Source organism: Cotesia typhae, unplaced genomic scaffold (assembly GCF_013202065.1).
Source record: "Cotesia typhae breed Kobodo isofemale line unplaced genomic scaffold, CoteBio_Ctyphae contig_5, whole genome shotgun sequence".
Taxonomy (NCBI): domain Eukaryota; kingdom Metazoa; phylum Arthropoda; class Insecta; order Hymenoptera; family Braconidae; genus Cotesia; species Cotesia typhae.
In genome coordinates this window covers 8,592,545-8,613,230 of record NW_027423757.1, presented here as the reverse complement: position 1 = coordinate 8,613,230, position 20,686 = coordinate 8,592,545, and the positions used below count along the sequence as shown (strand labels likewise).

Sequence of the window (20,686 nt, the reverse complement as noted above, 5' to 3'; positions counted from 1 at the left end):
GACATTCCACGGTAGCAAAAGGTCATTTCGAGATCACTGGCTGTAGATCATCCGGATGCGGCTGCGTTTGAACTGACACCACTCACGACCTTTTCTGTAACTTCATTTTGCTATCCATTTACACCACTAAAGAGTTCAAAATCTGTCAATACTGATTGATTGTCAATACTGCCCGACAGATGGCACACAATCGCCAAATCTTCTCACTATGAGAGAGTTAAGTTTCAGGTGCTAAGTTCTAAAATATAAATCATTTTTTTGACTCTCCTGATAGGTTTATTTGACATGACAGATCAAAATAAAATTCACAATAAATAACATGAGAAAAACACAATTAAGCTAGCAATAAACGACTTTACATCGCGTAAAAATCAGTAATCTGATTTCTGAAGTAATATAACTTTATCAGATGACCTAAAAAAACAATAAAGGCGAGACAAATAGCGGTTGGGTAGGAATAACCATCAAAATATCCGATAAAATCCAATCGTCTTAAAAATAAGATCGTGCTATTTTTTTAGTTATTTGTCCAGCGTTTTTTGTTGATCGAATATTCGGTGAGATTTCGCGACGGACCATTCGTCACTTACTTGCTGAGAGTCCTGAGTTCGATAACGCGATCCCTTGGATCTGTAGCTCGATAGTCAAGAGAAGACTACAGTTTCAGTTTAGGTTGGATGAAGGTTCGCCTATCTCTGACCGTAGCAAAAGAACGGGCTGGTACTCTATCTCAACTCTTATTCCCTAGATTTCCAGGACTGGCTGATACTTTTCTTCCTTGTAGATCATCTGATCCCCCGGCAATCCGGGAATCGAGCTATCTCGCTTATTCTCTCTCAGCAAGAGTACTTTTCCCCTATTCAACAACGCTGGCCATCAATCAAGCTTGTCAATTTGTAATGGCGATTCTCAGTGTCCATCTTGGACCAGGGCCTGGCACCCTCGTCGCCCCGTACCACTAACTTATCCTTATACTTATACTTATACCAGTAGTACGAGTACAGACTTTTATTCCTTCCTTTTCTAACTCTAGTACTTTACATTTTCGACTTGTCTTTCCTCTTGCTCTGGTTGAAGGAAAAGGATCTTTCTCAGCAATATAACGGGCTTGAACCACGCTGATGGGATATCACCGTAAAGCTACCGAACGCCCGCACCACCCTCTACTCACACACCACCACCAGAGTCGAGTGTATATACGTACAGACAAACTTTAACGGTCCCGATGTCTTTGAGCTAAATAAAATAGATGTCCCGGGGTCAGAAATTGGGAGAAATTGCGCCAGAGAGCAATGTTCCTGCTGTGACTATTACTCAGCTCGTTTAGAGAAGTCCAAACAGCACACCACCAGAAGAAGAACTAGATAAAATGAAAAGGATCATTCCTTTTTACCAATCTCTAGAGACTCTTTCGGAATAGCTCTGCCCATACTCGGGGTATTAAATTTTCAGCTGGGAAACTATAATGCATGCCCGAAAAACTACTGATTTATCGGTGTAGTCTACTTTCGATGTAATTTTAAGCGGGTAAAAGGGTGTCGACAAAGAGGTCAATAAATTATAGTTTAAAAATTAACTTAAAAGTAGAAAATTTTTTTTAATGTTTTAAATTTTTTGAGAATCAATTATATTATATTAATCAAACGTCTTAAAATTAGTAAACATATCTACAAGTCAAACTAATAAAAGTATATTAAAAATGTACAAAATTCACAATATTTCAGCGCAAACAAAAATATCACCCATAACATATTTTTACCAAAATTTCAGATGTTCAGTGTAGAAAAATAATGCATGTATCTATCGAAAAAATCACATAATAAAATGATTTACCGGGTGAACTTTGGATATTAAGCGGATAAAAGGGTATCGACAGAAAAAGGACATTTTTCTAACGTTATAGTTCTTTGTTATTTGGCAGCCCTTAACCCCTCGACGGAATATTGTGTCCGAAACTCACGTCACGTAGCAGTGATGTAGAGTTACTTAGAGTGCCGATCCCCGGCGCATTACAACTTAGCTTTGAAAGGTGCTGCCACTTGGATCCTTGTACGGCATAGATCATACGTTAATTGAAATGGGGCACCCTGGCCACGTCCTCGAATACAAACGACCGACTTATAGAATATTTCACCGTTGTTATCATTATACCGTGCGGATGGATATTTGAGGCGATGTAGAGGATATTACGCGATCAGTAAAAGTAAAAGTATAACCGAAGTTTCGACCTGGGCTTACTCAGGAAATTGCGTCTCGTCCCCATTACCGTTCCACATGTGAAACACACACATTTAATACATACAAGACCAACCAGCAGAGCTTCTTCACGTGTTTATATCCTGGAAGAGGGACCAAAAATATTATGTCTCCTGGATCTGTATACTTTACTCCACAAACATGGACTTATCGCCTCCATTGACGTGGGAATGGTCTCGGGCTGTTGGCCGTTGGCTCGTGGCTGTTGTCGCAAGACAGTATCGATTTTCCAACCCATCTTCTGTCCAATAATATATATGGAAGGCCTACCTATAGATATACATATTATATTAGATATTACCTATACATACATGTAAACGAGAACCAGAAATCAGTATCGTCCATAAAGAGAGAGAGAGAGAGAGAGAGAGAGAGAGAGATAGTGTATGGTTGTCGGTTCCGTCTCTCTCACACCAGTGGGAAGACTATATAAATAAATTGGTGGTTATTCGTGGTGGGCTTGCCCGCGGAAATAGAGTCTCGCTCACGATCGCCATCAAACGATAAGCTCGAAGCTCCTTGTATACCAGTGAATATCTGTGTATCTGTATATCTGTAGCGAAGACACCATAAGAAGACTGGACACTGAAGTAAGGACGGTGCTCCTCCAGCTTGGAATGATCTCCGGCAGGAACGAGATTTTTCATCGAGAGATCGCGTCCGGTGTATCAACCTCGGGCTTCGGGCTCTTAGAATCCCACAATAAGAGGGTGGACCTATCTTATCGTGCCTCGTGCCTCATAATGGCCCTCTCTATCTCATCTTCTGACCAGTAACCTTCCCCAAAGGTTTATACCCTCTTCTCATCTTACGCCTTTATCTCCTTTATTTTACTTTAGTGATCGAGTTTAACAAACTTTTTAGCGAGACTATAATTTTTTGTGAATAAATTTATTTTTATATGAGTAAATTTGAAAATTGATCTCATTTTTTAAGGTTTTATTTTATCGTAAAATTTTTAAGATTTTTGGTAAAATTATTGAGATCCTAAAAATTTTTTTGCTGATACGAACTTTGTTAAAATTTTTTTAAATAGTTATAAAATTTTTTTATTTTTTCTTAATTTTAAATTAGTCGATAATTTGCTAAAAAAATTCCACCATCATATCAAATATTGAGTATTTATACCTCTATACTATGCCTTTAGTCTAAATCTGACACAAGCAATATAATAATATGCCTTAGGCATAAGTTGGAGTCACGAATGATAATCAGAGTACATACCAGGCTGTTTGTATTCTTGATAGAGAGCAAAAATGAATAGCTGGGGGCGCCCCCCCCTCAATTATCATAATTTATAGCCGATAGGTTAATTAAAATATCTAAATACTATACGCGCAAGCCTTATAAGTATAAACTCGAAAGATTCTTTTGCTTTTATCATTCACTCCGCCCAATATACAAGTGGCTTTTATGTTTATAAATGTATATATATATATATATATATATATATATATATATATATATATATATATATATATATATATATATATATATATATATGCTCCTCAAACCTTATAAATATTAAGTGGTTTATGGACTGCTCTCATCCATCTTTCTCTCTTTCTCAATCATTAATTATTTATCGCGTCAACGTTAAGAGTTGACTGAGAGTCAGGTTCGGTTCGATTCGTCCACCGGCTGATGGATTTTCGTCAATCTTCTCGCGTCTCAAGATCCTCAGGCTCTCGATTCTTCATTTCTTTCTCCAGTTCTCCAGTTCTGGTTGGTACTGCATGTTATACACATACTTACACCCCTTTCCTTAGACAGGCTAATATAGTATAGGTACTCGCATTATAATTTCATCTCATCTTATTTTGTACCCGCTGGTGAACTCCTGATGTATTTATGTGACGGTTGATTAAAAGGGGGATAAAAAATGCATATTATATACAAAATGTAGACTGAAGAACTGGGTTAAAATATTCATGGCTTAAATGCTCTGACAAAGCCGTTTCAGAATAAAATTAATGTACGTTTTATTTAATAAGAGATACACATCCATAAATGTAGCAACTTCTTATTGTCTGTCTGCTATTGCAACTTTTATTTACGGGAAAACAAATTATTTTTCACATTCCTTTGCTTAGGGTCTCAATTTTAAATTGTTTTGTTTCTTTTAAAAATTATAATTTTCTTTTCAAGGATCTAGATTAAAATTATCTATCGGATAAAAATAAAAAATGTGAGGTCAAGTATAAGTGCTTTGGCTACAAAACGATATCTTAAATCAATAATTTAAACTTTTAAAACTAAAAAAACTCTTAAAAATAATTTATTACAAATATTTTTCCTCAAGAAAGTATAAAATAAAAGAAAGTTTTAAAAAAGTAGTAAAAATTACTTATACATACTTATACTTAAACGAAAACTTTTGAAAAGTCAATGAAGTGGTCAGCATTGATTCCCGATACTATTCAACTGCTACTCACCAGAAGGATAGACGTTTCCAAAAATATGTACATATATAAGATAAAGTAGTGCACCGATTGTGGAGTAAAAATAGTAATGGAATATAAGAACGGAGCGTTAGCTAGCTAGCTCTATTGGTAACTTGGGAAGGGCAAGTTGGTTGCTGGAGACAGCGGAAGAAAAATAGCGGAAGTCATCGACCTCCAAGGGGCGATATATCACGGGGGTTGTAGAAGAACCTAGATAGAATAACGCCGAGCGGGGTTTGTAAGAGCGGACAAGTGGAAGTTAAAATAAGAATAAAAAACGTAACCTGTACTATACTGAGAAAACGCGAAAATGGTGAAAAGTGTATAGTATGCTGGGTAAAGTAAGGAGAAATAAAGTATGAGAGACGTCTGTGAATTTAGGACAGTACAACGTGCTTTATCATACACGTTAAATGTTTTACGGGAAAGTTACTTCGGGGCTTTTATTTTCTTGCTCGAAAATTAAGTAATTTTTAGATTAAGTTAAATGGTTTTCATCTGAAGGTTATGGGCCCGATAAACAGAAGATTAAACTCTTTTTCTATTAAGTAGAATTAGGTTCGAATCTTGATAAAGTCAAATTATTTTTGAAAGACTTTTTTGCCTTCCATGAAATGATAAAAAAATATATTTTGTATAATTGTTTCAAACGTAAAATTTTTGATTCGTTTTTTTCATATAACACAACTTTCTCTGATGAAAAGTGAAGCTGATGTAGAAGGTTTATCTCAACTATAACACCGAGGACTTAGCGAAGCTTTTAGCGAGCTTGCTTCTCAGCTCGTCTGGCCTCCTCGGGGAACCGAAGCAACGTATATACCTGATTGATTAAATTCACGCGATTACACTGCTGCCGTTAAATCACCCAGTGGGATCACGGTGCTTACTAATGCCGGCTTTGCTGGTTACACTTCTTGCGGATAGGGACATAGACAGAAATGACTCCTTGTGGGGTCGCTGAGAAACGAGCCTTGGACTTTTGGAATCCGGGAATAACTCTTACATAAATGAAGCTCGAGCTAGAAAAAAAAACTAACCAGATGAAAAGACAGACCAGAAGCCAGATAAGATGAAATGAGATCGAATCAGGATTAGGAGAGCAGGCTTAGCCTTAGATCTAGTATCGGACCTACAGGAGGTACAGATGTAGACATTGATAGAGACGGAGACGTATTCATTGAGACAATCAGGGTCGAATAAAGCTTTAGGATAGAGAATGAATTATGAGATCCGGTGTATCCGGTATTGCGTCGCGGATGACCAATAGTTTCATCGAGGGATTGTTGAAGCTTCCGGAGCACATTTCCGTTTTCCGCAACGGCGGATCGACGTCTTGGTATCGGGGGCTGACAGTGTCGTCCTCGTCGTATTCGTTGGCATCCTCGCTCTCCGTTTTCCATCAAACTGTAGTCGTAGCTTGTAGTCGGGTAGCAGGGCGAATATTCTCAGCAAGAGGATGAGGGCTACACGACTTCCATCACCCATCACGTTCCCTCTTCTATTCGATATTACTCTGTCTCAAAATTGCCTAGCGTAAATGATACTGGAAGATATTACTCTAGACCCTTTCTACAGTAGTAGGTTATACTTACTGTTACATTATATAATATACCGTGTTATATCTAGGGATCTTTTACACGTAATTTAGCTTTGGATGTTTGGATAATTGTTCTGTTTGATTTATGGTTAATCATCATTTTCGAGGACTGTTTAAAATAGAATTAAAGGAGAAATAATGATCTACATAATTTTTCAATTAATTAAATTTAAAAAATTCTGAACTAAAAAAATATTAGAAAGTTCGAATTTTTTGAATGTAATTTCAAACTTTTATAAAGACTAATTTTAAAGTATCGAAAACTTAAATCTTGGAATGGTGAAACGTCAAGGTTAATTTCTTTGAAACTTTTAAACTTATCAAGTTTCAATAATTAATTTATAGAATAATAAAAAAAAAAATTTACTCTAAATTTACAAACACTCGGTCATAAAATAATTCGTAAAAATTATCAATGTAGTTCTGAAATTAAAAATTTTTAAAGGTTTTTAAATATTTTTTATTGAAACTTAACACGAAATGAAAAAAACTTTAACAATTTTATTTTTAGCTGAAAAATATCTTGCGGTATAAATTTAAGGGTGACTAACGGTTATGATTTAATCGACACTGTACTTGTAGGCTGTCTAATCTAAAATAAAGATCTTTCTCGAGGCGTTTTATCACAAGACATCTTATATCTAACATTAGTTGATCCCAACGCCGACATTGAGCATATCCTTATCACAACTCTGTTATCCCCGGTAATTAAACCGTCAATTTAGCAAGTCGCCGCGGGGAAAATTAAACGTACAATAACTCGACAACAGTTTGCTTAAAGTCTAAGTCTAAGATGTTATAAGTTTAGTAAACTCTACTCTTATTCCCCGAAAACTGATGGCTGGTGGTAGTATCTAGACTGTTGGTATCTATCACTCGCAAAACCCGAGTCTAGTTATTCAGCTCGAGGAAACTCCGAAACTCGCGTGGTTTAGGTGAACTGAGTTGAGAGATTAAGACAGGTAGACCGTAGGAGCAAGGAAAGAGGAGTCATGGGGGGGGGGGACTAATGTAAGGGAGAGAGCCAACTTTGGCCCAGTGCACCAGAGTGTAAAGAAAACACAGAGTCGGTATGTCGCCAACTAACTTTGAGAGTGCACACGATGGCTTGAATCTTTAACTGAAATCCTTCTGTACAGTGTAAGCGCATACAGAGTTGAGGCTCTGCTCTCATGATTTGACTTGGCTACACTTACTTAGCACCGGCTGGTGCCTTTGCCGGTTCTTCGTGGCCTCCTCTTAATGCCAGCCAAGCCGCAGCCATAAGTTACGCGTAATGTTGTTCTCATGTTCGCTGGTGTTCTCTCAGGATCTGATTTCCTCTTTGTGTTATCTAATTTTAAAATTTAATTAGCTGTTCTAAATTGGCTTATTAAACTCTCAAGTAATTGTTATGTCTCAATTTAATTTATATTTTAATTAATTACCGTAAAAATTCTTAAGTTGCATCAACACAGCCCAAATTTTATTTAGTTTTTATTAAAGTTAAAAGGGTAAAAGTGATGATAAGTAGCTTTCATTTAATTATAACTTTCATCAATAATTCAGGCGGCTTATTGATTATATCCGAAAGTTAAAAGATACTTTTAACAAGATTTCCGGAGATTTATCGCGTCTACATCGAAATTCAGTGAAAATCTGTCGTTTCCATAGTTTATAAATCTATAAATAAAAATAAAATAAAAGCTTGAAGCTAAGTGAGGACAGGGAATTGGTGGGATTCAGATGTAAAGTTGTCACGTGAAAGCATTTTAAAATGGTTGGCGTACCTCCACATGGAGTAAATACTGTTGGTCGGTTGTTCGCCAGCTGGCAAATGCATTACCGTAACTTGGCTTTTCCCGAAATGAATCTTCTCCTCTTTAATTCGGCTTTTCTCATTCTCTTCGCCCCGGAATCCATCTCTATGTCTATATCTATGTAATATATTTCATTCCACGCAGGAAAATCGTTCCTCAGAATTACATTTTCAATGCCCATGCACGTCTACCACGCATTATTTCAGTAAATACCGGCTTGAGTGAACCGTAAAAATTCCCATCATCTTATCGTTCTCACACGCCCTAATTTCGGCGTTAAAATATCCCATCGGTGCTTTTTCCGAGTTTAGCACTCGGCAATTAACCGGTAGCTTGCCCTCACTCGGTAAATAAATTACCGGAGCTGGGTTTACGAATACCAGACCAAAGGTTCAATTCGAAGGCCCAAGGGTTCACTTTTAAGGCTACAGATAAATTGAGAAAACCGGGATCAAGCCCTACAAGAGGAAAATGTTTTACTGAGTTTATTGCATTACACTCTGTTTTTCCTGTCCTATCCTTCTGGAGTTGTCCTTCTATTAGTGTAGTGTTGGGGTTTGCCTCCTCGTCTCGGTCGTGTCCAATTCACTTTCCTGTCCATCTTACTCTTTATTGCCACGTGTACTACCTTTTTAAATATTCAATAGCTTTAAAAATCTAAAACCACACACTTTATTTTTCAATATTAAATTTTCATTTTTATAAAAGACATTTCTTAAAAATTTTTTTTTCAGAAAATAATTTTCAATGTAAATAATAAAAGATGCAGCAATATTAAAAAAAAAAAAAAAAAAAAAAAAACAAGTCGAAAAATTTAATTATAAAATAACGGCATAAACGCTAATTGCATGAACTTTAAAACTCATTGCAGTAATCAGTCATCCCACACTATAATATCATAAAAGTACAAGCCTAATGAAATGAAAATAAAATAATAAAAGGTTAAAATAAATCCCACAATGAAATTCCTTAATTTCCCATATAATACTAGCAGTGCAATCCGGACCCCCGGTGCGCAATATACCGAGGCTTAATCACACTACAAGCACATCTCTCGTTAGCGAATAACGCTCACAAGTGGCCATATAATACGCGACTACATTCCACAGCGTGATCTGAAGAGAATATAGCGGACACTCAAGAAACCCGTGTAATTTTTCTCCGGATACTTTTAGTCTCCAGCAAAAGGAATATACCATCCACCATTAGCTCTCTTATTTCCTTCTCTCTTTTTCTCTCGGTGTAACTTTTATTTTTTCCTCCTCTTTTTACCGGACCCTCTATTCTTATAAGATACACTAAAAGAAATAAAAGAAAATAGCTACGAAACTATATAGTCTCATGGATTGTTCCTGAAAAACACTCTTAAGGGAGGGAACGCTGGCAATAATTGTGATTTACGGTCGCGGTCCCTGTAGAGTGGGTAAAGCTAAACGCGCACGACTTTTCGTTCTTATTACTTACTTTTTTTCCATTTATACTTTTTATGTTTTTCATAAACGGCACTGCATCGGCTCTATATTTTACTGGAAACTCTGCCCTTTTAATTATTGCTAGAAATTTTTTTAAGCTGAATAAACATCCATGCTTACTTGGCTAATCATCCATTTCTTATTACTCGTAAAAAAATTTTCTAAATAGGGTAATTTTCATAAATAGCTATTTATGAGAATTAAAAAAAAAAAAAAAAAAAAACAATTTTCATTTAAAAACTTATTACCTAAAATTTGTATCTTCTGTAATGAGAGTATTTAGCGATCATGCGCCTTCTGTTGGAAATTTCTAACACTACTTTCAATAAAAAAATAATGTATAACTACTTCAGACCTAATATAGGTATATTAAGTCATATCATGACGTATCAAGCCTTATCAGACAATTTTTTTCTCAAGTAAATGAATAAATAAAAAATTACAATTATCATTATAATAATAAAATCTAAAAATATCGATATAATACAATAAAAGAGTACGTAATAAATTTATTCAGAGTGGGATAGGAATATCGAAAGTATTGAGTAAAAAAAGCATGAGTCGATCACGATTGATGGAGTTTAGCATAAGAAAGGCTTGGAGCCATTGCATAATGGCTATATCTCTTCTCCGGTTGGCCCCTTCCTCTTCATCTCCATTAGGATCTCCATCCACCTCCAGCTGAACCTCCTTCACCTCCTCCTTTGGCTTTAACTTCAATACACTTTATCTCTCTTTGGCCTTTGTACTCGTCTGTTTGCCCTTGCAGTACACAACACTGGGGTCTAGCGTCGGCAGTGAGCATAGTAGGGTGGGATGCAATCAGTGCCCTTGATTTATCGAGGCAATATACATTAAGATACCAACATTAAAACTACCGCGGGGTAGTTCCCCTCCCAATGCGGACGGCCGGCTCCATTACCGCCCTGCCGATGACAGAGTCGAGGATCGATTGAGGAAAGCTGCTCCTTTTACTTTTTTCACTCTACTTCACTCCGGCATAACTCTAATCTCTCGATCCAGTTGCTGGACTCTACAGCTAAACTGGAATTAAAAACAGTTATAAATTTAGAAATGACAGATTATTTTATCGACTTTTTATTATTCATTTATTTTATTTTATTTTATTTATTTATTATTTATTATTTATTATACACACATACACAGCTCGTCAAGTGAGTGCCTCCGAGTGGGTGGCGCAAAAAGAGTTACTTGACGAGCATGTCGCATACTCGCTTGCCAATTATGGAACAGAGTTCTAACCGTAATAACGTGTAGTGTTTCCGCCTTTGTCCGCAGGTCCAAGCGGGGCTTACAGTCCAGAAGCTACAATGGGTTACATGATGGACGGACAAGCCGCCAGCATGATGCACCGACCCCCTGGTGACCCCACCTTCCACAACCAGTATCACTATCCTCCAGAATACTACGGCCATCACTTATAAAGGTACATTATTTTCATTTTTTTTACTTACAAGATTGTCCGATGGTTCTTTTTAACAGATAAATTTATTTTATCTTCATTTTTATTTTTATTGTAGTTAATAATTTTGTTCATTAATTATTTTACTATAATTTTTTTTTTAATTTACATTGAAGACAATAAATTTTTTTACAGACGATAGATTTTCAAGTGAAAAAGCCTGAATTTTGTCAGCCATCAGACAATCTAAGTAAAAAAAAATAATAAAAGAATTTAGAAAATTTTTTATACTTCAATTAATTTTTAATATTAATTATAACTAGAATTAAATAGTTTTTTTTTTTTTAATCAAAATTGTACTAAGATAATTTGTTTTCACTTGATTATTTTTAATATTGTCATAAAATAATTTCTTTGTCGTCATTAATTTTTTTTTAATATCAATTGTAATCAAATAATTATTTTTTATTGTTTAATTAAAGTAATATTATTAATTGTATAAGCAAATTTTTTTAGAATTAATTTTCAATGATTTTTTATATTAATTTTATGTTAAAGGAGTTTTAATAAAAAAATTTTCTAAATAATAAATAAATTCATAATCAATGTAATGATTGTTTCGTCAAATAAAATTAAAATAAACGAAAAAAAAAAAAAAATTATTTTTTGTCAAAATAAAAAAATCAATTGTCAATATTTATATTAACAAATTGTCAATTATATTGCAGTTGAACGCCTAGATAAATGAAAAGCACCGTGAGCAAAGTAAAAGAAACAACAAATAAAAAAGGAATAATAGGATGAAACCTGGTATCTATCGATCGACCGGAAATGACGCACGTCTCAGGGGTTTGTTAAATCGAAAAATAAAAATACGAGAGCTTGATAAAAAATTAGCGACTAAAACAAAACACAAGAAGAGAATGAAGAAATAAAAGAAGCAAGCCAAAACTCAATTTACCAGACCCGAGAAAATCTCAAAGATTGAGACAAGATAGACCTAAAAACATAAACATCAACTCTTGGTCTACTATTCCGAGTCACATTCAACGATAAGATCCATTCACTCATCCAAAATCTGTACACGAATGGAACATCATCATAGAATCGGAGCGTCACAATTTGGCGAGCTTCGAATCTTGAACCTTCGAGATTAAAAATTATCGACAAAAGTGATGTGTTGGTTCGTGGGAGGAAACTTCATGTGATTGTTCTTTGTACAAATATTGCGGTGTAATATTGTAGTGATTCAAGATATTAAATTAAATCTTTAATTTTAATACTATCGCAATCGAGAGACTATACAACTAATTATAAATAAATATAAATATAAATATATAAATAAATATAAATATATATATATATATATATATATATATATATATATATATATATATATATATATATAAATATGAATATATATAGGCAATTAGCGGGCATGTACATTACCTGGTGTTCGCACGAGATATGTCTACGCTCGTGGTCGCTTTGAGTGTTGCGTTGAGTTTATCTGGAAAAAAAAAAAAAAAAAAAAAAAAAAATTAATAAGAACAATCATTAAATCGATTAATTAATCAATCAATTAATTAATGATGATTATGGAGATGAATATTGATAATAATTGACATACTCGGCGTTAATAGTAAAAATATTAAACCGAGCGTCGACATTCTCAAGACTTAGGTGACATTAAAATTTGTACAGATTAATAATTTTAATTATTAATATTATTGACATAATGATTATTATTATTACTATAATTAATATTATTATTATTATTACAATTATAACTATCGATAATGGATGAATTATTATTATAATAATGGATATTATAACTATTAATAAATAAATAAAGTAAACCGAAGTAACTATAAATATAAATACGCAGGATCCTCTCGTTGTAATATATAATTGATAAAATGATGAATTTAAAATGATAGACGGTTTTAATAAGGAGCTAAGCGAACGCTTGGGTAGATTAATAAAAAATTGAATGATTATAATGATTATTATTCATAAAAATTGATAATTATTAATAAAAAAAAGTAAAGCTAAATAATAATGATAATAAAAATGAAAATGAAGGAGGATAAGCGGTTATTAATTAATTATTTGATTAATAAATAAAGGCTGAAGGGAATAATAATTCCCGATCGTCTCGGCTTCCGACTCAGCTAGACGAAACAGCAGCCATACTGCTCGTCCTAGAAATAATAAATAATTTAATAAAATAAATGGATAATTAATTAATCAATTAATTATTGTAATTTTAATTATAATATATTGTGTATAAATTAATAGTTAATTCAAATTGAGCTCGAGGCAAAGATGACGCGTCGATGAATGATATAAAATTATAGAGAATGAGTTTTAAAATTTATATTAAATCTGAGCGATTATCATTTTAATTATTATGATGATGATAATTAAATGAAAAGCAGTGTGTTAATATTATGTACGAGTGAGCGGTGTGAAAGTAGTGTTAATGATTGATGGTTGATGATAATGATTATAAATGAATAAATGTTTTGGGCGAAATTTATTCGAGAACGTACAAAAACATCATTCATTATTCACGAACGATCCAACGGATATTTTACGAATTTAAAATTTTTTATTTATGATTTTTTGGATTTTAAACATTTTATCAGTAATTGAGTATCAAAAACCGGCATATCGAAATTTTATTTAACGTATGAAAATTTTTTAATAATAATAATAATAATATTAGTGTTCGTCCAATACAAATCCGATAAATTTCCTACATTTGCCCAATCACAATCCGTTCCTTAATATTATTAACGATTATTATTATTATTAAACAGATTTCTTCTCGCCTCAAAGATATCCAAGTATTTGTATATTTATATTTATAATAAATAAATAAGTATAATCATGCATCAAGATATACGTAAAGAAAAAAAAAATTATAGACGGAATTTAAAAGTTTTAAAAATTCTACTTAAAAAAAAAATTCGCTTATTTATTTATCGGTATAAATAATTTAATAAATTTAAAAAAAAGTAAATTTATTCTTCATAAATAGTTTTTATATTTTGATGTTCGACTTTTGTTGACGAGTTGATATCAGTACACAGAGAAAATGAATATTTTCAATACGCCTACATGACAGGAATTATTAGTATAAAGTTTTAATGAGAAATATGAATCAATAATATAAATATAAATATATAATTAAATGTTTTTAGCCGACGGTTTGGTAGAGTCACATTTTGGACTTTATATCGCTGATTTTTATTAGTCAAATTTTTATGGAAAAAATTGTGTTCTTTCCAGATTATCTTCTTTATTCTGTGTGTTTGTCTACGCGTATACATGTATATTATTTTATCTGGATATTTATAGTATTGACAAGAACGCTCGACTCTGCGAAACCCGTCGGCGCTTTAGTGAACTAAACAGATACCCCCGTATACTAAAAGACTCAGGTGCGAATATCTATAACACTGCTCATGGTTTTTTGATTAGTTGGCGTTAATCGTGTCCGTCGTTCGGGTCGTCGTCGTTATTGTGTATGCCGATTTATTATGTTTTAAAAATAGTTGCAATAAATTTAATTATTGAGTTTTTAATTATTATAAATAACTAATAAAAATTATTGTACTGTCAAAATTTTCTTTTTTTTTTTATTTACAAATTTTACTCAAAATTTTTTTAATTTAGAAAATAATATTCCCAGATTTTTCACAGAAAAATCCAACAGTTTTTATTGTTTGAAAAACAATAAAGTAATTAATTAAACAGAAAAAAAAATTTTTTTAATATTTTAAAAGTGAGTATTTTTTTTTTTTTCAAAGGTTTTTTTATTGTAAAAAAGTGAAAAAAATTTTTATTCAAAAATTTATGGAGTTTAAATTGATCTGAATAATTTATAAAATGCAATGTTTATAAAAAAAATAATAAGTTTCATCTTATTGTCAAGTAACAAGAATTGACATAATAATTTTTTACGAATTGTATTTGTTGATCAGTAGATTGTTTAATTTTGTTGAAAGTTCACTCTTGCGTACTTGTTCAATGACATGATACTTTGAATAATAATATCATTTAACAATGATTCAAAAAATTGTCGGTCATATTTATAAAAAAAAATCGTAATTTTATAAACTTAAAATTCTCAACTCACTGTAACTAATCATAATCATTTAATTTATATTACGCGGGAACTTGATGAGTGTCTTGCATAATTTTATATCGATAACTTTTTTGAGATTAATTGTTATTAGACTTAGCGATCGAATCTAGTTGAGCTGCTAGTCTTCGAGAGTGCGTTGATGGATTTTGTGCAATTGATACGGTGGGTTGAGAATTTTTTCGGCTAAAATTAAGATCAGGAGAAAAATATCGACCGGCAATTTTTGAATTAAAAAACAAAATTTATTTCATTTGATAATTAATGAATAAAAAAAAAACCGGCATACCCAGAGACGAGTGAAAAAATGTACGCTCGACACATTGGCTGTTCGTTGATAAAAAAATGAGTTCATACGATTGAATCATCGCCTTAAAAATGTATACGAAATAACAAGTAAGTTATTCTAAGTAATAATCACGTTAGAGGATTTTAAAACAAGTATAAAGTTTAAACCGAGTTTTTATGCGCCGCGATCTGACCGAACAAGCGAAAATGCACTTGTATATGTATATGTATATGTTTATGTATATGTATATGGATGTATGTACTTTGATGTGTGTAAGTATGAGAGTAAGTAATAAATAAAATATTTGCTTGTACTGATGAGGATGATTTTAAATAGTAAGCACGCGTAAAAGATGATAATGATGATCATGAGAATAATGTATAAATAATTATTGTATAATTACGAATGATGATAATATTATTATGAAGTTTATGGTAATAATGATGATGATAATTATTATTATCGTTATTGACACAATGATTAATGATAACGATGATGTATAATAAGCTAAAATTTATTGTATCGGTATGGAATCAGATTTTTTCCACTGTTTGCGCATTGATGACTATTGACACCTAAGTAAAAAAGAATGGCAAATAAATTAAAAAAAAAAAAAAACCATCTTTTTTTTTTTTCCATTATTCACTAACTCATAAGCACTGAAATATATTTATACACAATATGCAATATAAAATATCGAGATAAGAGGTGTACTAACGATTCAGAAAATCATTTTTTTTTTTTTTAATTAATTAATATTTGGAAAATTATTTTTCTGCCCAAATTTTGAACCATTTCCTTTTATCTTTTCCGTATCACTATCAATTTATATTTAACATTTATTCTTGATGACGAAGCTCAAAAGAGAGAGAGAATAGGGATGAAACAGATACCCGAATAAAACTGAATAGTGACTGGCGCCATAAATAATATCGTTCAAATATTTGCTTTAAAATAGACGGATTTTTATTTTTTATCGTTACTTCAATAATTATTAATTAACGGGATAATTTTATTTTTTATTTTTGACGTTAATTATTTTTGATATTTTATTTATACAAAACATTTATTCAGATTGGTGATTATATCACAAAAACGGGCATAGTGTACCGTAAAGTATTTGGTGATGTGATATCTGTCAGTGGGCGGAGGATTGTTAGATATTAAGCTTTGTTATTCATCCCCTTTTAGCTTGGTGTAGCTTGCAAAGGGTATTGTGGTCTCTGTATAAAACACGCGTTTGCTGCACGCATTCTCGAGAGCTCAGATCGTTCTCTATTATATATATATATATATATATATATATATATATATATATATATATATATATATATATATATATATATATATATATATATATATAATATACACGTATACGATTTTGGTCTTTCTTTTTCATATATACATATAGATGTATATATACGCTCGGTCTCGGTCTTTGACTTGGCTTTGGTGAGCATTTTAACAGGGAACCCTGAAATATGATAGGTTGGCAAGGATAGCACGTTGCCCGGGACCGTAGGTGCCAATTACCACTGATGGTTATTCCATGGAAATGGACCTTGTTAACCGGAGTCGAGAATCGGGAAAGACACCAATTATTTTCGCCGTCTCGATCCTTGTCAACCTCTCGTACTTAACGATCCTCGACTCTGTGTAGCTCGTGTCATACTAACGCATGATAAAATTTAATTTGTCCATTTTTTTCTCACACAGCCTCACTCCTTAGACACAACTGTCTTAATTCCTATTTTTGTTTCTTAATAAGTTATAAAAAAAATTGTTACTTAAATAAAATTTCTATTGGCTGGCTAAATTATTTAAAAAATTAAATTTCTATTGGCTGGAAAATTATTTAAAAAAATATGAAAGTAAGTAATAAGAAAAATGTAACTAATAATGAAATTGGATGAATTAAAATGCCGAGCTTTTGCTGAAATCAGTTCACGTCATGTACGAGGCGGAAAAAATCCAACGAAGTAAGTAAGTAAGTAAGTAAGTGTGCACCCATATAGATATATCGACGAACACAGCTGAGCAAAATGAATTAAAGATTGAAGGGAAAAAAAGTTAGTGAGTTTAGTGGAAATTGACAAGTCGTGGGATAGCGGCGATATATCACGCAGATACGGTGCCTACGAGCAAACAATCTCGTAATGGCCAAGTAGACTGACTGGTGGTTACCAGTAATGAGATATTAGAGCTAGGTGCTGCTGCTACTCCTCGAGGGAGTGCCCACTTTAGGGAGATATACAATTGTGTGCTCCAATGAGTATAGTGAACTTCATTCTGCCTTATATTTTAGTCTTTTGAGGTATATATAGATACTATTTGCTGTTGCTGTATTAGTGATAGTGTAACACACTATCGTTATATTTCCTCACGCAGGGGGTGTTACGAAATACCTTCTCAGAGTATCATTTTCCCTCTTGGGACGTTATTATAACCATGAATATCATCTAATGTATCTTTTGAAAAATATTTCTGGGTCATTATTATTACCGATATTTTTTCAAAAAAAAAAAAAAAAAAAAAATTCATTAATGAGACTTATGTTAGAAAATTTCATGTTATGGCTTTTTATTCAAATTGTAGGAAAAATATTGAAGATAGACAAAAATTAACTGATAGAAAATTAAATTTTTTACAAAAAAGGCGCCCAGTGATTTTTTCGTATTTTTAATATTTTATCCAAAATTTAAATTTTAAATTACAAAAAATTTGTTTTTGAGATGAAAGCTTTGAAAAAATAAAAAAAAATTTTTTTTGTGTTTAAAATAACTTTTAGATAACAAAAAAGTATTTTTATGATAATTAAAATGATCGATCATTGAACGAAGATATATTTTAATGATAAAATTCGGGTGGTAAGATAAAAAAATGAAAAATATTATTGTATTGTATTAATGGTTATTCACAATCAGAAGTGCAGTAGGCCAGAAAGTAAGTCCGAGGACTAGAGAGTAAGGGAGAAAATGAGTAAGAGCACGTTGGAGTAAATGAGAGAAAGACGGAGTGAGTGAGAGTGAGCACTTGGGTTTGGGTCCTCTCGCACCCCGAATGGACAAATGGGTGTCCCTGCATATGTAAAAGCACCGTTGTTCAGCTCACCCTCGGCCGGCCATTTGTCAATGTCAAGGCGCGAGCGCCGTATCCATGGCAACACCCCCGGGTACGAGAGCGAGGGTTGCTTGGTGCCACTACCCCCGAGCCGATTCAGTGTCTACGCTCGCGACTACCCCTTCTAAGAGCTCGAGGCTTGGGCTTGCGCTTTCAGGGCTACGGAGCTTGCGCCTCGGGTCGTTCAAGCTCTGGGGGCGCCTCCATACGACTTTTGCTTTTCTTGCCCGCTGTATCGCTTCACCGGTCGTTTCTGTTTATATATATATAAATATATTGTATAAAGATACGGAAAGATAGAGTTGTTTTTTTTTTTTGGTAGAACTTTTTGCTGCACTTTTTGGAGTAGAACGAAATAAAATTCTCCGTGGAATTAAAGTTCATTGTCTAAATGGAATCGATACTCTGTGACGCGTGGGTTCGTTGCCAAACCGGCTGATAGAAACTTGATATTTCATATGATTTTATGGTTAAGATATTTATAATTGCATTGAAGAAAATTTCACGTGTAAGAAAAATATTCAATTTTTTTTTTTTTATAATTATTTCGAGATCATGAGCGACTATTTAAATTTATGCAATTAGTGAAATCATCTTTATTGAAAATTTACAACATTTAATTAAATTCAACTTTTTTTTTTCTCATAATTAAAATAGAATAACAATATGTTAAATGTAAAAAATTTTTAAATGAAAAAATCAAATAATAAAAGCATAAATTATGAAATTTTTTTTTTTAAATAGTCGATTGTTATTTTTTGAAAAAATAAAACTCAATGATAAAAATTTTTAAAGCCAAAAAAAAAAAAAACTAAAAACTAATTTGTCTGAAATATTCTCAGGTTGTAATAAAATTTTCCATTACAACAGAGCGACAATAGGCTGTAAATTTACAGGAAAAAAAGTTTCTACAACAATGTCAAAAAAAAAGTCACGTATCTTCCACTATAAAAGTAACAAATTTTTTATTCTGTGGTCGTGTGTTCTGAAAAATTATATCCGAGGATCGTGTCATTTCCACAAAACGACTCATTCGACTTTAGTTGACGGGAAAAAGAATGTAAATCTCCCGGCGGAGTTCCCAGTGTCTCGTTTCAATGGGGAAGCGCAAAATTCTTTATCACGAGAGAGCAGCATAAGCAGGAACAGCAACAGAAGCAGCAAGTAAAGAGCAGTAACAGCAACAGAAACAGAAGCAGTAGCAGAATTTGCTTGAGGGGATGGACGAGCACGAGGATAACAGGACACAAGAGAAGCTCAAGCGAGAAGTATCTCTACTGGTCTTCTCTCTCTTGGCGTTGTCAGTGTAGTGTTTGCTTCTATTTCTCGATTCTCCAGGTTGGTACTGTTGCTGCTACTGTTACTGTTGCTGTTGCTGGGAATATACTTACGCACCCATGTACACGTTGGTGTAACGATTGCATAGCAAGACAGCTCGCTTAAATATGCAGGATGGGCGGAGGAGGCGAAGGAGGCGGCATTGTAGCGTGGTTGTACCACGACGTGTGCAAGGGGTGAAATTCGCAACTGAGGGAAATGAAGGCACTAGCAGTAGCAGAACCAAAAGCAGAACCAGAAGCAGAACCGAGCGAGCGAGGGCGAGGAAACAAGCTGGGAGTAGGTGTGAGTGGGTGGCTGTAGCGATCGAGGATGGTGGTGGATTTGAAGGAAAGGACGAGCAGAGAGGAGACGCCAGAGGAAATTTAGAGCTTGTACTACTCTGTCCTCTATATTTATATACATTGTTGGTACGAGCGCAAGCGCAGCTCGTAATGATTGACTGGCTCACTGGCAGCCAACAGACAGACGTTCACCCAACCACCTACCCGAGGACTACCGCCCTCGCTCAAAAAGCTCCCTCACGATACAATGCATTTCGCTCTCCTTCTTCGCGATTGTAAGCTCTCACTTTTTTTTACTTTTTAACTTTTTTATTTTAAACTCTTTTTTTTTTTGGACCACCCCGACGCCGGGCCTCAAGTGTCCGAATCTTTTTTATTTTAGTTACGAACCCTCGAGAAGATGTATGTAGTGCTCTCGTCTCATATCACGCTATTCTTTGCATTATATAGCTCTTTATCGGTTGAGTCTTAGCTCGCTATCAGGCTATCGCTGATTGATCGAACTTTTGGG

General features: G+C 33.4%; 1 protein-coding gene and 1 long non-coding RNA gene across 5 annotated transcripts in view; one reads left to right on the top strand and one right to left on the bottom strand.

The window, feature by feature from the left end:
- The window catches only part of Hth (Meis homeobox homothorax), a 267,463-nt gene extending 255,143 nt beyond the window's left edge, over nucleotides 1-12,320 (top strand). For 3 of the 4 annotated variants that reach the window (XM_074248773.1, XM_074248774.1, XM_074248772.1), the window contains 2 exons: nucleotides 10,847-11,015; nucleotides 11,720-12,319. In XM_074248773.1, coding sequence (XP_074104874.1) covers nucleotides 10,847-11,013 — 167 coding nt within the window. In that variant the 3' untranslated portion in view covers nucleotides 11,014-11,015; nucleotides 11,720-12,319. Of the gene's footprint in view, nucleotides 1-10,846; nucleotides 11,016-11,719 lie in introns of all 4 variants that reach the window. The other variant, XM_074248775.1, reaches the window with a different exon arrangement.
- Nucleotides 9,972-20,686, bottom strand: part of LOC141531184 (uncharacterized) — a 91,581-nt gene continuing 80,866 nt past the window's right edge. Inside the window, exons 4-5 of the long non-coding RNA XR_012479891.1 lie at nucleotides 12,441-12,501; nucleotides 9,972-10,612 (exon numbers count right to left, since the gene is read on the bottom strand). This is a non-coding gene — a long non-coding RNA (uncharacterized LOC141531184). The remainder of the gene's footprint in view (nucleotides 10,613-12,440; nucleotides 12,502-20,686) is intronic.